The 18,031-nt window shown below is 51.2% G+C and overlaps 1 protein-coding gene across 1 annotated transcript; it reads right to left on the bottom strand.

Moving 5' to 3' along the window:
* Positions 1-985: 985 nt before the first annotated feature.
* RGSL1 (regulator of G protein signaling like 1) lies at positions 986-15,179 on the bottom strand. Its single transcript, XM_042873553.1, is given in 23 exon segments — positions 986-1,084; positions 1,502-1,557; positions 1,637-1,729; positions 3,239-3,351; positions 3,507-3,631; positions 4,244-4,382; positions 4,911-5,082; positions 6,440-6,569; positions 6,882-6,978; positions 7,321-7,438; positions 7,854-8,047; positions 8,293-8,401; positions 8,793-8,906; positions 9,390-9,621; positions 11,145-11,207; positions 11,669-12,609; positions 12,762-12,923; positions 13,052-13,156; positions 13,650-13,779; positions 14,171-14,245; positions 14,489-14,571; positions 15,034-15,081; positions 15,170-15,179. Coding segments are annotated over 23 exon segments (3,408 nt in total).
* Positions 15,180-18,031: the final 2,852 nt, after the last annotated feature.

Raw genomic sequence — 18,031 nt, 5'->3', positions numbered from 1 at the left:
TGCATCTTGGTGTGTGTGTGTGTACACGAGAAATCCAGGCACATCTGTTATTTTGAGCCTGGCTGTGAGCTGCTTTCTGTAGTGCAAACAAAGTGCAGTCAGATTTCTGCACCTTCCCAACTCGCATCATGCAGTGTGCTCATGCAATGGCTCTGCTCACTTGCCAGTGCAGTACTTGCACCGTGCTAGTACCTGAGCTGCTGCTCTGGGCACTGATGCATGCATGGCTCACCATGAATGTGTGCTGTGACTTATGGGCTGATGCAATGCAGATAGCTTTTGGGGCTGGAAACCTGGGGTAAACCCAGCTTGCAGCACAAGGGCAGTGTTGAGGAACTGGTTGGACATGCAGCTGGCTGTAAGAAGCTGCTGCAGCTCCTGAGAAGTCTCTCATTTACGAGAACGTTGGACTTTGGGTTTGTTTGATCCTGCCAATTGTTGTTAATCCTAATGGACAAACAGGAAACGTCATCTCCTGCCTTAAATACACCTGTGCTGTTGCCAGGCTGCGGGTTTTAGGATTTGAGGGTTAAAATGTAGCTGAAAATAGCTGTAAAGGTACACAATGGAGTTTGCACGGGAGGGAGCTGTGAGCAATGTGTGCTAAAGGTTCTGCTCTTTGCTTCATGAGGTGATGTCTAAAGTACACCAGATTTCTGCAGCTTCCTGGTGGCTCAGCACAGCCATACTTCCTCGCCTTTCAAAAAGGAAAATGAAGGCATTTGGTAGGATTTGGTTAGTGCTTTGGAAATTTAGATGCACTGGGTATTTAAACAGAAAAGAAGAAAAAAAAAAAAAAAAAAAAAGGCCCAAATTCAGCATGAGCTGACTGTTTGGAGAATGGGTATCTCCTTGGGTAGATACACCTGAGTGGCATGTCCCTGCAAGGTGCTGTGTTAGCACGAGGCTGGAGGATGCTGTGAGTTGCTTTATTTTTCAGCCTTGTTGCAAATTAGGCACAGCCAATGCAGCATATCCTGGCTGCTCAGCTTCCTTGGAGCATGTCCCCATGGCTGTTGTGCTAGGATATCTCTTCTTCTGTCTCTTCTTCCGTTTCTTCTTCTTCTTCCTCCTCCTCCTCATCCTGTGGGGAGGGGAGAAGAACTGCATCAGTGGCTGATGGTGGATGCATGGGTGAAAAGTACAAATGGGATGCGTTTAGAGCAGGGAGAAGTGCAGCCACTGCAGATCTTCTGAGTGTGTTACTGGGAAAGACTGCAGAGAGCTGGGGTCTGAAACAGCCCACCCAGAAGTAGCATCAGTCACTTCAATGACATGGATAGGCCAGTACCTGTGGTATAAAGTCAGGAAGAGCAGCAAAAGGAGATGTCTTGTGTCTCTGTGACACTGTTCTGGAGGCTGTGGGGCAAGCAGCATCCTGCACAGCTACCCAGCACCCCCACAGCTGGAGGAGACAGCCCTCCCAGCTGGCTGTCCCCCTGCTCCAGCTGCCTGTGCTGGTGGTGGAGCCTGAGGACATGGCTGTCTTGCAACCACCTACCTGCTCTGAAGGCTCAGAAGTGGAGCTGCTGGATGACATCTCAGCACTTTCTGACCCTGTGGAAAACACAGATCCCATCGTAGTGTGTCAGGGAGCCCTAAATCTACACTCCCATCCTGGCAGCCTTTTGCTCACCCTCGTGCTTTTCCTCTAACTCCTTCTTATGAGACCGGGGCAGCAGGACCTGGATACCTCGCAGGAGCGAGAACAGAATGACGACGTGATTGCCTGATGTGGGAGAAAAGAAGGAGCAGTAAGTGGGGAGGGAACAGCAAGACGTGTTGTCCCCTTCGGCTCCTTGAGAGCACGGGAGATGGAAGGGAAGCGGTGACATTGGGTGCTTGCTTGCACAAAGATACGAGTTCTGCGCACCTCCTCGTTTGCAGGGAGGAGGTGGCATGCCCTGCTCTGCCTCGCAGGGAGGTGGCATTGGGAGAGCTGCGGACACGAGCCCCCAGGAGCATCACTGCGCTGAGCTCCGCGGAGCGAGGCTCGGCAGTGCCACAGTGACGCCTGGTGACAGCCTGCGAGATGGCCGCAACCACAGCCCGGCTGCTGAGCCCGCAGCTCTGACTCCTGCCTGTTTCCCCCCCCTACCCTCCCCGCATCTCCCAGCCGTGCCGAGCTGAGCCTCACAGCCTGACAGTGATGAATTAAAGGGAGCAGAACGCTGTGCTGCAAGACACCCACCCGGCCGTCAAAGCAAGATTAGGACGTGCCTATTTTGGTTTCCCCTTTAATCAAAAAATCAATTAGGCAATTTCTAAATGAATATTCAGTCAAGGAGCCAGGTTGTCAGGTAGAGTGACAGCACATAGCAGCACTTTCTTTGTGGGTTTCTCTTTTTTTTTCTTTTTTTTCCCCCACGGTTTAGCATTGTTTAGTATATTGGAACAAAGTAAGAGATGAAGGAAAAAAGATCTTTTCCCTAGAGATCATAGAATCCTTAAAGTTGGAAGGGACCTTTAAAAGCCATGCTGTCCAATTCCCCTGCAATGAACAGGGACACCCCAGCTCCATCAGGTTGCCCAGGGCTTGATCCAGCCTCACCTTGACAGTCTCCAGGGATGGGGCACCAACAACATCACCAGGTAACCTCTTCCAGTGCTTCACCACCCTCACTGCAAAAGTCTTTTCCGTGTATCTAACTTAAATCTGCCCTCTCTGAGCTTGAGATGTCCTGGTGAGTGCTCCCTCAGACCCTCATGAAACCTTTTCTCCATTCCAAACATTCTCAAAGCATCTTCTGTACAGAGCCAATAAGCCTGCTGTTTGCCTGCATGTTTCTGGGCAGTCTCTTCTTCTACTCCCAGCTGACTTGTAACCTGGCTTTAACAGCTCTTTTAGGGGATGTATTTTTATTTTTATTTTTTTTTTAAGCAAACGGGGCTTATGCAACAGCTCTGTCCTCATGAACTCTCTGCACCCACTCCACTGTTCCCTAAAGAAATTTCTTAAAACCTCTCTGGGTAAATTTGGCTGAACTTGAGAGGGAGGAAGGGCTTTAAAGACATTGCATTTTCCAGCCCCATGTAGCTGAAGCTTTGTGTATTAGTGGGATGTGCCATGTGCACTGCATGGGAGGGGTTTGGCTCTTCTATGGGGAGCCATCACTGAAGATCTGGGGACTTAGGGGGTCCATAAACACCGTGGGATACAAAAAACGCAGGACTGGAGGCTTCTGTGCTGGAAGAATGAGAGTGTAAATGAGGAGTGGGGAACAGGCGCTCATCTTACTTGGGCTGTAGATCTCAGATGATTCAGAACGGGCTTTTATACTGGTCAATGAGGTTGGTTCCCTTTCCCTTGAGTAGACTCGGAAGCTCTTCATCACCTTCCAGTTGCAGAACCTGCATGAGGAACGCTAATGACAACAAACCTCCGAGCAGACATCTGCAGCTGAGATCCTGGGCAGTGTCATGTCTTCATTTACATCGTGCCAGAGGCTGGAAGCAGAGGCTGGCATCTGTGCAGCCTCCGCCACCCAGAGAGAAGGGCTTCGTACCTCTTCCAGAAGTGTATCAGGATGGGGAAAATGGCCACCTTGGCTCTGTGGTAGAGGAGCCGGTTCAGTAGGCCTTTGGAAGACAAACTCCAAATTAAATCTCTCTCGTCTTCAGAGATGTTCACCTGAGCACAGAAAGGAGCTTGTTTAACCAAAGCAGTTTGTAGCAGCCTGGTGAGCCCTAGAGACATGTCTCTCTCCCTAACCCCACTGTGCACTTCAAGCTGTGCCTATGAAGTTACAATATTTCTGTCCTGGCTGAATGTCCTGGACATAAAGACTAGATTCCTCCTGGATTTCTGTGGAAAAATGCTTTCTAAACAGGAGATAAACAGAACCACTGCTACTGTAGGGGAAGAGGTAGGTGTGTGGGGAGGGCACAATAATGACATTGACTTCTGGAGACTGAAAGGACTGATTTGGCAGATTGCAGCACACATCCTGGTGCTTCAGCTCTGTCATCCTTCCTGCAGATAGGGGATTTCACCGTCTCCATGCCTATATGCTTGTTCTTAGTGGCTACAGATCAAGTGCTAGCGTGGGCCTGGTGATAAATCAGTTCCCATGGAGCCCAGGGATGGTTCCCAAGCTCCAGAGTGCATTCTGAAGCTTCAGAGCATTCATGGAGCAGATCCATCCCCCTGTCTGGCCTCTTTCTGCCTATATCTGCTCACAGCTGCCATGGTCTTGAGCAATGAACAGCCTACAGGCTTCCTGGGTGGGACCCATCATCTCACCCGCAGTTTGGGAGGAATATCAGAGCTCAGGAAGAGCTTGCTGATGATGGCAGCTTTCTTTTTGAGAAAGTCAACTTCATTTTTGGTGCACACGTTGCGGGCTGCCAATGCTTCAGCTGAATCAGCCAGCTTGGAAAACCTGCAAAAACATGTGTTTAGGTGTCACTCTGAGACAAGTGCCCTGATTTGTAGGCTAGGCAGGCATGGAATCACAGAATCCCAGAGCTGCTTGAGCTGGAAGGGATCCTTAAAGGCCATCTGATCCAACTGCCCTGCAGTGAACAGAGTCCCTTACAGCTCGATCAGGTGCTCAGAGCCCCAGACCTTGGTTGTCTGCAGGGATGGGGCACCTCGATCTCTCTGGGCAGTGGTCTTGTTTAGCTCAGTATTTATCAAAACGAAGGTTTGGGGGCTCTCCAGGGGCAGGTAGCCACAAGCAGATTAGATGCAGACAGCTATAGAATGAGACTTCGGTTGAGTTTCACACTGCACTGTGGTGTCCAGCAGCCTTGCTGAGAGTTTTAGGATGGCAGCAAAGCCCTCAGTATGTGCAAAGGAACCCATGTACCATGCTTTATCCCTTACCGAGGAGTGCAGACTGCTCCCAGAATGGATTTGGGCCTGAGAAAAGGAGACTTGGAGGCACCTGAGCACCGGTGGAGCTTACTTGTTGATCTCCAGGTAAAAGTGGAGGTCATAAACGAGGAAGTTGACAGTGATGAGCTGGTTGTTAAACATCTGTCGTTTCACCAGCACCACGTCCTTGTCCCTTGGGGATCTGGCAGAGGATGCACGGGAACGTGAGGTGTTGTTGCTCTGCATCGAGGAGATGGGTAGGTCTGTGAGAGAGTAAGAGATGTGGTATCCTGCTTCTTATAGCATTGGTTTGGGGGCAGCTGAGCATCTGATACTGAGCTATACCCCACTCTTTCACCTCCCTTTTGCTTCCCTTTCCTGCTTACAGGTGATTTGTTGGGATTTTTCTACCTTAGAATCATAGAATGGCTTGGATTGGAAGGGATTCAAAACATCATGAAGTTCCAACCCCATGCCACAGGTAGGGCCACCAACCCCCTGATCTGATACTGGACCATGTTGCCCAGGGTTCCATCCAACCTGGTCTTGAACACCCCCAGCAATGGGGCAGGGATGGGTACCTTTGTAGACTACAGCCTATAGGGCCCCCAGGGAGTTCAGATGTTCAGATCCATCCAGTGTGTGCCATTCCCTTAGCTCAGTAACCTCTATCAATCCTCCTCTTTGCACCTATAGAGTGCTCATGTTCCTTGTTTGCTTAGAAGCTGGCCGCATTATGTTAGATCAAAAGTCTGCCTGTCTGTCTAGCCATCACCATCTCTGACAGAGGCCATTAAGGAGAAAGAAGTGTAAAATATGTTACTATTTCCATATAAAACATTCCCCAAATTCCAAATATTTTTGTTTCCAGGTACGTCTTTCTCTAGGTGGGCTTTCTGCACATCCACCAATTCCAGTGGATTTCTTCTCTACCAGCTTTTCCAGTGTCCTTTTGAACCAAATCCGCTCTGCATCCTCTGGCCCAGCACTTTGTAGGTAGGCTCCCTGTTGCATCTCATTCTATTTATTTTTGCCTTGTCTCACCTTAGCTTCATCTATTGCCTCCTGTTGTGTTTCTTTTTTTGTGGAAGGTGTGCAAATTGTTGCATTTATGTTGCTTGAGAGACATGCACCAGTACCACTGCATGCACTTAGCAGAAAAAGGAGGGACACTGGTGTCAGAAAACCAGATACCGTGTGAATGTGTATATATATGTCCATATTGCTTCTGCACCTCATCTCCCAACCCCTTCACTGATGTGCTGATCTCCCTGTGGCTTCTCTGTGCCAGTATGCAGGGTCTGGAAGCACTGGGATTAGTGGCCAAGGCCAGCCTGACTGTTCACCTCCAGAACTTCTTGGCTAGAAGACACAAGCCCATTTTGTGCCTTATCTCTGCCCTCCTTTCAACCCTCTGCTCACTTGGTGCAGATTTCTCAGGCAATATTTGGCATCCTGAAACACCTGCTTTGCCAGCAGGAAGGAGGAACTGCACCTCCAGCAGAGACAACTGAACATATGAGGATGGGAGAGGAGCCTCACAAGTTTCCTCCATTTACCTCTCCTAAACCTAGGATTGCCTTGGGGAGGGAAGAGAGGTGTTCAGGTGTCTAGCCATACTTTCCTCCTCATTTTCTAGTTCCTTCCAGAGAAAGTCCTCAAACTCTACACGGCACTTGTTGTTGTTCATCTCCCGATGGAACTTGCAGATGCTCCTGACAATGTTCTGAATGGCAAACCATGCCCACCGCTGCAGAGACAGGACAGTGCACATCAGTTGGTGGTACAGATATGGCGAGCCAGAGCTGGGAACGACCCAGCCATCATTTCTGGTGTTTCCGCATTCCCCTGGAGGCCACAGGTGATAGTGTGAATTGCTTGGCCACTTGCCACTATCTAGATCTGGACTTCAGAGCCTGTGAGAACAAAACTTAAACTCTGCTTTTTGCAGTCCTCCAGTTCTAACCTCCCTCACCCCATTTCTCTGAGCACTGCTTAACACACAGCTTCTCCTCTTTCCTACACAACACCCACAGCAGGCCAGCTGAAGGTCTTTCCTTACCAGGTTGTCTGTCTTAAAGTTCCCCATCCCGTGCCGCAAACAAAGATTGGACTTGTGTGTTTCACTGGGGGGAAAGAGGTCCTGGTATTCTTTAAACCTGCCAGATGGGAGATCAGAGAGTATCAGGGACAGCCAGATGTGTGAGCAGGGGTTGGGTGGGTAGGATGGAGAGCAGCTGAGAGGGAGGGGTAGCCCTGTGGTTGGGGTCTCATAGGACTCCTGTTTCTGGAGGAGGATGGAGAAAGGGATGGGAACTGGAACTCTCCCCTTGCATGGTTAAATACATCAGCAGATACAGGGCTGGGGTGAGGGTCTAGCTGGGATGTTGATGCATTGATAGATGGTTCACAGAGTAATACATTTGTAGCAGTTGTTGTCTGTCACCAAGGAAAGGGTGTTTGTGTTTGAACCTAGGATCCCATCTAAGCCAAGTCCTCACCATTGTTTTTCCATTGCTTTCTGAACGAAGATCTGTGCTGTCATCAACATGAAGGGAGTGACTGTTTCAGCCTCGCTTATTTCCTTGATGATAGAAGAGCTGCACTCCAGCTGTTCCTCTGGAAGAGACATGCAGTTGCTGCCTGCCATGAGCAGCCACCTCAGCCCCTATAACAGCTCTTCCTACCCTCACATCAGCAAGTGGCATCCTGTCCCACCTCCACCTGCCTACACCATCAGCTGTTCACTGAATTTGATAGTCTCACCTCTTTTCCTTTCTCTACCGTGCTAATTGCATGCTTTGGGAGTGAAACTCTGATTCCAAGAACATCAGAGGTCTTGGTGAAAAAGTCCTACCAAAGAAGTAGACCACCTTCCTAGAAATTCAAGTGGCAGTGGAAGACCTCAGCAAACACTGGGCAAGGAAAGGAGAACTGGCAGGTCCCTGCAAGAGGATCTAAAATCTTCACCCACATCAAGGAAAAGAAGCCTTTGTCACAGTTTGTGTAAAGTACAGGGCTGGAGAGTGCCTACCAGCTGGTATTTCACCATGGAAATAATTTCTGACAATGCTGTTAATGAGGAGGTTCTTTGTCTTGGTGTTGGTCTCTGCAGCTAACTTCTCCACGGCCATCCAGAAGCGCAGTGGTTCAGCTGCATTGCGCTCCTCGAGGAACTGCTTGAAGTACTGCAGGTGGGCAGGGCTGTGCAGAACCTTCACAAAGTGCCTGCAGGGAGGAGACACCAGGAGACAACCAGAGCTGAGGGCAGGCAGGGATTTGCAATTTATATCCTGATGTGGGGCTGTCAGGACTCTTGTCTGGAGTATCCCCAGGAGGGGGGAGTCCACGTGGACATTCATGTGGCATCTCCGTGACAAAGCAAGGAGTGACACTGAAGGGAATCAGTGGGAAAATTCTGTTTCCTGAAAGTAGCAAAAGACAGCAAATCTTTGTACTGCAAGGTGCCAGACCTGGGTCTTCTTGTTGGCTTCTCTACTGCAACAGTGGTGTCCTTCTTGGCACTTGATTTGGTTTTTCTCCTAGGAGCAGCCCTCTTCTTTTCCCTCTCGGGCTCAGCAGCTGTGGGGACAGAATGGAGCTGGCTGCTTTCTTGGGTGACAATTATAGCCTGTCACAGCTGTTCTCAGGTCAGAGGACCCCAGAGAAGCCTGAGCTGCCTCCAGAACTGCCCTGCTGACTTCAACAGGATGAGCCTAGCTCAGGGGACATTGGGTACTGTAGAAGCCCTTCACCTCTGCATGGCTTCAACTCCTCAGCATCTGCTTCAGAGGAAACCTCCAGCTCCCACCCATGCTGGTTGGATTAACACCCGTAAACACGTGCCTTCCAAGGGTGGTTGCACCTATATCTCCTTCTGGAGATGTTTCCCTGATGATGCTTCCTCCTGCTTGTCCTGAGGAATGCTAGCTGGGAGCCTGCCCTGCTTCTAGTCTGCTCTGGTTGGACTCACCAAGTGGTGGGCTTCTGGGAGACAAAACCTCCTTATCCTTGCTGCAGCTATCCACAGACAGTGATTCTTTCTGAACAGCCAACTCTTTTGATGTCATTTTCTGGTAGTCTGCATCTGATAGAGAAGAAAGAACAGATCCATCCCCTGCAGGCTCTGACTGTCCTCCAGAACTTACTGAGTGCTACCTTCTCACTCTTTGCCTTTCCTTTCCCCTTCTCTATTCTCTTCCTGTGATCCACCCATGATGCTACATTTTCAAGACCTTAAGCTCCCCAAGTGGTCAAGGTGTGGCAGTGGGATGACAATGACCATCCCTGCCTTTGCATTTCAATCTCTTTGCTACAGCCTAGTGACCCAAGCCAGTCCAGTACTGAGAAGGGCAAATTTGATCTAAAGCTCACTGCTAAAACTTGGATTATGGCTTGTGGCTTGCATATATCTTGTCTCAACCCACCCAGTGACACTGTCAGCAATAAAACAAGATACTGCTAAGCCAAAACCTGCATGTTGGTGGCTTGGTCACTACAGACACACAAAATATGCTGCATCAGCATGAGCCAACCTGAATACCAGCAGAAATTCAGAGCCTTCTCTTACCAGTTTCGCTCACAAGAGGTTCCACCTCTGCCTGGAGCACACCCCTTTTCTGGAGGTCTTGAGTGCCAAAGGATCGCCAGTGCTCGGGAGAGAGGCCTTCCAAGTTCCTTGTGTCATACAAGGCCTGGCTCAGCTTCAAGGACTCATTTATCCGCTCAGACAGGAGGAAATATTTGTCTTTCCCAAGACCATGTCCTTGTACCTTGGGCACTGGGACATCACTCTGTGAAGACTGACAAGAAGACCAGAGGGTAATGGCACAGAGCATCTTATTACACCCCACTCGAGGAACTGCAGGCTAGCTGCACATTTTTGCACTTACAAACCTATCCAAATTAAACCTCTGGGAGAAACCTGAGCACAGAGCTCAGCATAAGACTTGGACCTGTCCATACTTTTCCTAAAGCGGGCTCACATCTGCCTGCAGCTGCATCCAAACAGTGGCTCATCAGCCAAGGGCAGCTGCTTTCCTGAAGAGGTCACCATCCATCCAGGAGGACTGAAAACAGCCACGAGGGTGTCATGGACAGACAGGTGAGCTCACGTTTTCTTTTCTGCTGTCCCTGGTGTGGCTCTGGCTAATGTCCCAGGAGTGCCACCCACTGTCCCCACGGAGACCCTCATGCAGGTTTTGGCCGTTCACCACTAGCGAGCAGGGACAGAGAGGCTGTCTGCAAACCGAGCTGCATGCTGCTGAGAGCAAGCACCAAAAATAGCCCTGCTAAGCTCCAAGCAGCTCTTCTGACATTGGTGCAGAGAGAGCCCCCAATGAGTTTGGCTTAGGGGATGGTGCCTGCGGAGAGCATGGCCCCGACACCTGCCTAAGTGCTAATTGCACTCCCAGACCAAGCATTTGCTCTGAGTGGTAATTTCCTTGACAAGGGATGCTTAGAAACATGGGCAGCTAATTAACTTACAACCAAAAGCATTTAATGAGCAGAGCCAGGAGCTGACAGCTGCCAACTGACTGCTCCATAAGAGCTCGGCTCTCACAGACTGCAATGCTGGGGCTTTGGGGCACTGCCCTTGCCAGCCTCTCCTAACCATTTCTGGGACCAGCTGCTGATTTTTTACATTGCTATTCCAAGAAAATCCTAATGGTCAGCCTGAAGACATGAGCTGCGGTGAGCCAAAATTCCTGTGTGGGTTGTGCAAGGGACCCAAACACGCAGGATGTTCTGAGGTTTCTGTTTGCGAGGAGGCTTCCTGGAGTTAGGATAGCATTCAGGGCACTGAGAAGTATGATGCATTAGTAGGATATCTGCTGCCGGAAGGATGGTTTGCTTTTGTAACTCCTATTTAAATCACTGCTTTACACAGTGGGGAAAAAGGAAAAAAAAAGAAAAACACTTGGAAAACTTGAGTGCAGTTGAATCAGAGGCCAAAATGCTGTACATCCTCCTCCCCCAGCATGCTAGCCGTAAGTTTGTGCTGGGACAAGGATGTATGCATGTGTAGCTGCCCATGAGTCAGATTAAAAGCAGTATTTGGTCCAGGCAGGGAAAAAGGGGGAGAATTAATTCCCAGAAGTGGTTTGCTCAGCATGCTGCCTGCTGCTGGCTTTGCATGCACCTCCCCTGCATTTAGATCTCTCCATTTCTGGGATGGGTAATGGCCCAGGGGCTGACCTGTGGGATGCTGGATCACTGCAGCTAGTGCTGAGCTTCCCTCCCTCCCTATCCCCCTGCTTCTCCCATCTACACTGCTACCTGCAAACCCCTAGAAGATGCCCACAGCCCTGTGCATCCCCTTTACCATGAACTGGAGGAACGTCTCATCATCATGAGCCAGAAATTTCTCATAGTAGGTGCAGAGGACCTGAAGAGGAGAAAAGGTAGGGTGTTCTCAGCTGTTCTCATGTGTCCCACCAGCAGCCAGCACCCTTGCTGTACCCCAAGGTCGCAGTGACAGCGTTGAGACAACCAAGGGCAGCTTTGCTGTGGGCTGTACACAGTGTGCTTCAGTCATGTTGTGCTGGAAGCAGTGACTCAGATGTGAAAGGATGGCTGCCATCCTTTGAGCACCATCTGACAGCTGAGGCCACCAGCTGCTCGGTGGCTGCTCATCTCTGCTCCTCAGCCCAGCAGACCCATGGGGATGCTTCTCTCTGCCAGCCTGCTGCATCTAGGTCACTGATTCCAGTCCAAGCTGACTTGTGACCATAAGTTTTGCCCTCCCTGTTCTCTGTTCATCTTCTAAATATCTCTGTTAAACCTTGCACCAGGCTGGGGTGTGTAGGCACAGCTGTACCCCACAGTCTGACCACTGCCAATCTCTACCTTACAAATCTCTTTTTGAGTCCTGAATATCCAGGGGGTGAATTCTGCAGAAGCCAGATGGTCCCGCAGGCCCTGGAGGATCCTCATCTCCACGGGAAGCTGCTGTATGGTGTTTTCCACCAGATAGGACTCACAGATCCTCTCCGTGAGGAAACGGCGCAGGAAGAAGTTATTTTCTCTGCTGTGGTCCAGCACCACGGGTAGGAATTCCTCCAGGTCGTGCCATAGGTCCAGGAGACGAGCCTCAGCAGTGTGGTCCTGGCAGATCAAGAAGGTCCTGAAGGGCCGTCCTGCGTAGCTGTCAGCACTGAGCGCCCAGGGGAGGTAACGTAAGGTCTTGGCTGGCCTTGTGGGGGATGGTATCTTGGCCAGGGGTGTAGAGGAACGTAGGCTGGAGAGGACCTTCTTTTCACATAGGTTTTCCGGGTGGAGGACCTGTTTTTCTCTGGGCCTAGGTCTTTTTGCTCCTCCTCGGCTTCCAATGGCAGTATTTGCAGTGCGCTCTGGCTGCAGACGAATCCGTCCCAAACCACCTTTACACTGTTGCAATCTCTTCATGCTCCCAGCTGGCTCTGTCTGCCTTTCTGGTTGCATCTTCATTTCTTGGCTGTCTCTTCCCTCCTTGATAAGAGCCCAGATCTTTTCTTTGGCCTCCCTGCTGCAGTAGGGCTCTGGTGAATCCTGGCTCCTATTAATTCTCATTGGGGAAAGGCCATCTGAAATGCCCGAGGGCTCCTGCAAGTGGCCCTGTGCCAACCGCTCCTGATATTCCTGCAGCAGAGGCCAGCAGGATTTTTCCTCCTCCATGCTCATCTTGCACTGGATGAAGAATTTAGGGAGCCAGTAACTCTGAAGGATAAACAGGGCCTGCTGCTGCATTTTGCTCAGGATCTCCCTCCGGGTGCCTACAGACCCAACGTTTGTGACTGTCTGCGATGAGCCTGAAATGGATGCAGGGAGTGATGATATGAAGATGGCTCCAAGCAGACCTGCTGCTGCCACGGGGGATCCCCAGCCAAGCAAAGGCACTGCTGGCATCCCATCTGTTCCTGGGAGCAGCCAGGAACAGGCCAGCAGCTCCCATCCCACTTACGGGCAGTGGTGCCGCAGAGGGTAAGGATGCTGGAGCCTTCACGCAGGTGGGTGACCTTCAGCCTTTGGATCAAAGACAGATAGAGGTCCTTCTGCATTGCATCTGACTCATCAAGCCCCAGCAGCCTCTCAGTGATAAGCCAGAAGTCTGTCAGTTCCTCCCCTTTGGATCAGACAAGAGAACGATGTGATGGAGGTGGTATTAAAAGCCTTGCTGGGGAGCAAAGCAGCCTGTGATTAAAAGAAAAAGCTGTGAAGATGTGGAGGGGCTACGGAGCACACCATGCCCACCTGCCATTCCTTGGGTGAAGGCTCGGAAGCGCCACATGCCCTGGCTCCCACTGATGCATTTCTCCAGCAGCCACTGGTCCGCGCTCTGCCAGTTCAGCAATCTTGCTGTTGGAGAGAGAGCAAGGCACGGCATCGGGGCACAAGCCTTGATAAATGCCTTATTTTTCCAAAATAAAGACCTGCATCCCAGCTGCTAGAACTTTCTTTCCAGCAGCCAACCCTTGCGCTGATTCGCAGATGGGCAAAGCAACAGGCTGGAATGAAGGGGATTGTGTGGGGGCAATCTGCACAGTCCAGATTTGCTGCCCTTGAGACAGACCAGGGTGTAAGGTAAGGGCGTGTTTTGTGCGTTTGCAGGCTATATTAATGGCACTAAGGGGCATGGCTTAATGATGGGGCTCCTTAGGTCAGGTTGATGGTTGGACTTGATTATCTTCAAAGTATTTTTCAGCCTGGACGATTTTATGAGTTTCCCAGCATAGGATGCACAGTGCAGAGCAAGAGCCCAGAACCAGAGTGTGCAATGCCTTTTTAACCCAGTGCTATGCTCAGCAGGCACCAGGCAAGAGGAAGCCCTGCTAGTGCAGCAATGACTCACCTGCTTCCTCCGAGCGAATGAAACCCAGGAGCTTCTGGCAGAGGATGAGGAGGAGGCACAGGCTGGATTTGCAGAAGTGAGGCAGCCGGTGTTTTCCCAGCCAGTCCAACAGAGCTGAGGGACTGGGATCCTGCATTGCACCCCACACCCAAGCAGAGGATGAGGCAGTGAGCGAGGAGCTGGCTCTTGCACGGGGATTAGGGTGAGTAATGGGCCCATGCTAGGGGGGTTGCTGGAGAATGGCGTGAGCCATCCCCATGTGCAGGAAGAAGGGGGGATGCTCGTGCTGCCTGTGTCCCTGCTATCTCTCCTCCCCACTTGCCTCCTTTCCCAGAACCCCAATTTCCTGTGGTTTCTGCTCCACCCATGACTTAAAGGCAAAATGAAACCTGGGTTTGAAATCACACCCCTGGCTGCATGAACATGGAGGAGAGAGCAGCCTCAGAAATGAGGAACCGACTCCGTCCCTGCCCAGTGCCCTTCCTCCCCTTTCTTTGTTCTCACAAGGGATGTTTTCTCACCAGGTGGCTTGGTAGCTCTGGCCAGAGGTCCCATTGCCCCGTGCTGCTCCTGTAAATGGGTGTCTGGCCAAAAACCTGCATTGAAAGGAATGGGGAGATCTTGATGTGATGGAAGGTGGTGGGGGAGCCCAGAGCCTGGCTGTCCTAGTTAGTTCCCACTACAGAGAAGGCACCATCTTCTGTCAGACCTCACTACCTCCTCCATGCCGAGGTCCTCAGCTTTCCCTGCCCTGACAGCCCAAGTACAATATGGTCCCAAGTTTTTCTCTGATGTGGAACCCAAAAGATCCTGGGCTTTGTGGTGAGGAGCAGACTTACAGGAAGGCTCAGAAACGTGTTGAAGAAGTCAACAAAAACTTCATCTCTCAGCAGCAGCTCTATGTCCGTGGAGTCTATGATTGCTGCAGGGGAGAAGAGAAAGTTACCTGGGCTTTGTGTTGTTGAAAGAGGGATTGTAAAGTGAAAGAGAAGTGGGAGCAGTCAGGACAGAACAGAGCTAAGAAAAACGTGATCTTAGTTGGGGTTTGGTGCACTGAGGTCCTACTGCACCTATGTGCTGTGGGCTGCTGACACGGTGTGTTTGGAAAGCATGTGGTTCAGGTGCACGTAGGACTTGGGAAGTTTGAATGGCCACTTTCTAAATATCGAGGGTTTGTGGAGGTTGAGTACAAATGCTGCAGCATTTCCTTTGAATTATCAGGCATCATCAGGCAGGTTGTGTCTTTGGGTACAGCAGCAGTGACTGCAGACATCCACTCCAACCACCCAGGACCTGAAGGCAGTGTGTCGGTGTTGGAATAATCCAAAACATGTCCCTTGAATTTGTGCTTGGTTCTGAAAGACTTGGAGTGGACTGGCAGCACCTGCTGATGTTGGATGCCCTTGGAAATGCCCACAAGCACAAAGGCATGCTGTGCCACAGGAAGGACCCAGGTTTATAAAGCCTAATGCTGCTTTTCCTCTTCAGAGTGTGCTTTACTCCAGCCAAAGTTCACTCACTGGTGGCCATCGTGTTGCTGTGTCCTGAGGATGTGTTCTAGATCACCGTGCTGCTTGTGACACACTTGTCCCAGCCCTGATCTGCACGGACATGGAGGGCTCTTGGGGACTGCAGAGCTCTCCATGCTTTCCTGAAATGAAGACTTTCCCATCTCCCCACTAGGGGCAGCTTCTTGCCTTCAAACCAGGCTCTTGTTAGTACCTTGGTGCCGTGTTGTCAGGGCTTTTGATGTCTCATGGGAGACTCCGCTATGGTTTCCCTCAACAGAGCAACCCTTGGCTCCCAGTTGGGACTGATTCCCACCTTTGGAGACCTCCTGGGAAGAGGAGGAAAGAAATGCCAAGTCAAATGCAGCCTGGGTTGGAAGTAGCAGGTGGTGGTGGGGAGACCCTGACAGTTCTAGCATCACATTAACTGAGCAGGAGAGCAGAGAAAGGCTAGTCTTAGCTGCGTTGGGGCCACCGGTGCCCCAGCCCAAGTTGCCTGCAGCAGGTCTGAGCTTTTTTTCGTGGGGACCAGCCATGGAATCCTGGTGCCCTCGGGAAAGAGAAGCGGGTCGAGCCATCTCTCTGGGGCCGGTCCCCAGCAGCGAGGTCACCTCACCAGATGGCGCTGTCAAACCAGCAATGCGACGCTGTCCCCAGTGCAGGGATGGCTCCTTGCTGCTCCTGTCCCCTGTGTGATGAGTAGGGAGGCACCGCTGGTTTTACGGCTAGGCAGTGATGTGTTGAAAAGGTTAATGGTGTGGGGGCATCGACACACTCTGTCACCCTGAGCGTTTATTTGCAGATTGCTGGAGCTGTCCCTCCACACACGTGTGCACTGGGAGGGATGCTGGCTTTGGGATAGGTTTGAGCACAGCCCCACGGGCAGCCACCATCCCCTTCCTCTGGTCAGGGAGCACACCAGGGCTGGGGGGACAGCAGCCCTGAAGTGAGCCCGCCCGAATGATGCAGGGAAAGCTGAGCTGTGAGCAACTTTGCTCATTCCAGGTGCCAGTTGGTCTGCAAACAAGCGTGCAGTGAGATCCTCAGAGCTCTGCTCGTGTCAGCACGGCTCCGGGCTGACCTCAGCAGGGCCGAGCCAGCCCTGCCGGGAGAGGATCAAGGCTGCGAGCTGGAACAGATCGGCACGGTTACCATGGAAAAGCACGGGATCGTTTCCATAAAGCCTTTGCCCGAGGTGAGGCGGTGTTTCAGCAGGAAGGAGCTCCACTCAGCACAGCTGGTTGGTGCACAGCTGCCCATCCGCCTGGCGAAGTTTGCAGTGAGATCCTTTGTGAATGTGCCTTGCAAAAGAAGATTACGTAGGCTGAGATTGAGCAGAACTGCCAGATTTAAAAGGGTAGGAGAAGGCTTGCAGAGGGATTTGGGGTGGCCACACTCTTTGCGCAAAGATATGGGCAAGGTTGCAACACCAACTGCGTCAGTATTGCTCCTGAGAGCAGCCCACCCTCAGCAGACCTGAGGCCGCCTCTGCCCCCTGGCAGCCCCACACACGGTGTTGGCAGAGGGGACGTGCCTGGGGCTCAAGGCTCAGGTTCTTGCCCCACCGCAACACCAAAGTCCAAGGCCGTGTGGCTGCAGGGTCGCCAGGACCTGGATGCCTGCAGTACCCACGTGGGCTCACAGCCTCCCAGATCCACCTACCCTACAGAAGCAGCAGGGCAGCCACACACATCTCTGCTGTGCTTTTGGTGGCACGCATCACTGCAGTGCCCAGGCTTCACAAGCCTGACATGAGTATTCTATGCATGGATACTACTGGATTTTTTTCCTCATGCACTCTCAGGCTGTTCTGATATGAATAGTTTAGGATACTTCGAAGACCACATCAGCAATGGTGGGATCCTTCTGGGCTTGTAGCATCTCACAATTAATTATACGAAGTCTTGGGTGCGGAAGTTCAGCCTTAGCCTTGAATATATTAGCCTATTTTTTCTAATGCAATTTTCACGCTCACTCTCCTGGGTGCTTAAGACTTGTTTGCTCAACGAGGACATCTCTGGTGTTTCCTGATGTTAATTAGAAGTATTTCTGAGCCTACTGCCTTCTGTCTGGGGTTTCTTTGCTTGGGATTTGCCATGGACACACTGCCCCTGTAGCAAGCTTTGCATTTCCTTGCTCCCTCTCCAGTAGCATCACCCATAATCCTGCTATGTCCAAGTGGAGCACAGCTAGGGCTGGGGGATGCGATCCAGCCGTAAGGAAGGCATGCAGGCAGCATTGCAGCACCTCGCACAGTGTGCAGTGTCAGGCCTTGATCCTGCCACTGAATGCACTCGGGAGAATTTCCACCTCCTTAATAAAGCTGTAATGTGTATTAGGCTGAGATTAATCTGCCAGCCATGGTTAATGTGTTCCTGACCTAGTAGGGAGCATGCTTCGCAGCATGAACCGCGCTAATAAAATAAATAAATAAATAAATAAAAAGAAAAAGAAGAAAGCAAGCAAAGGAAAAAAAAATTGCCAATGCACACTGTGACCAATTTCCAACTGCAAGGGAAAGGCATGCGCTGAGCACTCCCTGGGATATTCTCCACCCTTGAACAGAGCAAGCAGAGCCAAGCAATCTCTGGGTCTCAAATCCCCCACCCTGCCTGCCTGGTTCTCATCATCCAGCTTCCCCCAGCCACGCTCGAAGAAAGAGCACGTGCTTCACAGCGGTGTCCCTGCTTGCTGCAGAGCAGCCAGGTGGGTGCCGGGCTTGCGATGCTGAGCGTGTCGCTCCGTGCAAAAGCAAAGAGGTGGGCTGGTGGGGGATGTGGAAGGGGAGGGACTTTCTTTTTCACATGTGCCTCTGCACTTTTTTATTAATTTGCTTTCCTACGCCGCCGTTCTGTGCAGCTCAGGTCATCGCCG

Source organism: Lagopus leucura, unplaced genomic scaffold, assembly GCF_019238085.1.
Source record: "Lagopus leucura isolate 7727_CA_CO unplaced genomic scaffold, USGS_WTPT01 Super-Scaffold_100009, whole genome shotgun sequence".
In the NCBI taxonomy this organism is placed as follows: domain Eukaryota; kingdom Metazoa; phylum Chordata; class Aves; order Galliformes; family Phasianidae; genus Lagopus; species Lagopus leucura.
The sequence above is the reverse complement of the archived record's forward strand: the minus strand, read 5'-3'. Positions and strand labels throughout refer to the sequence as shown.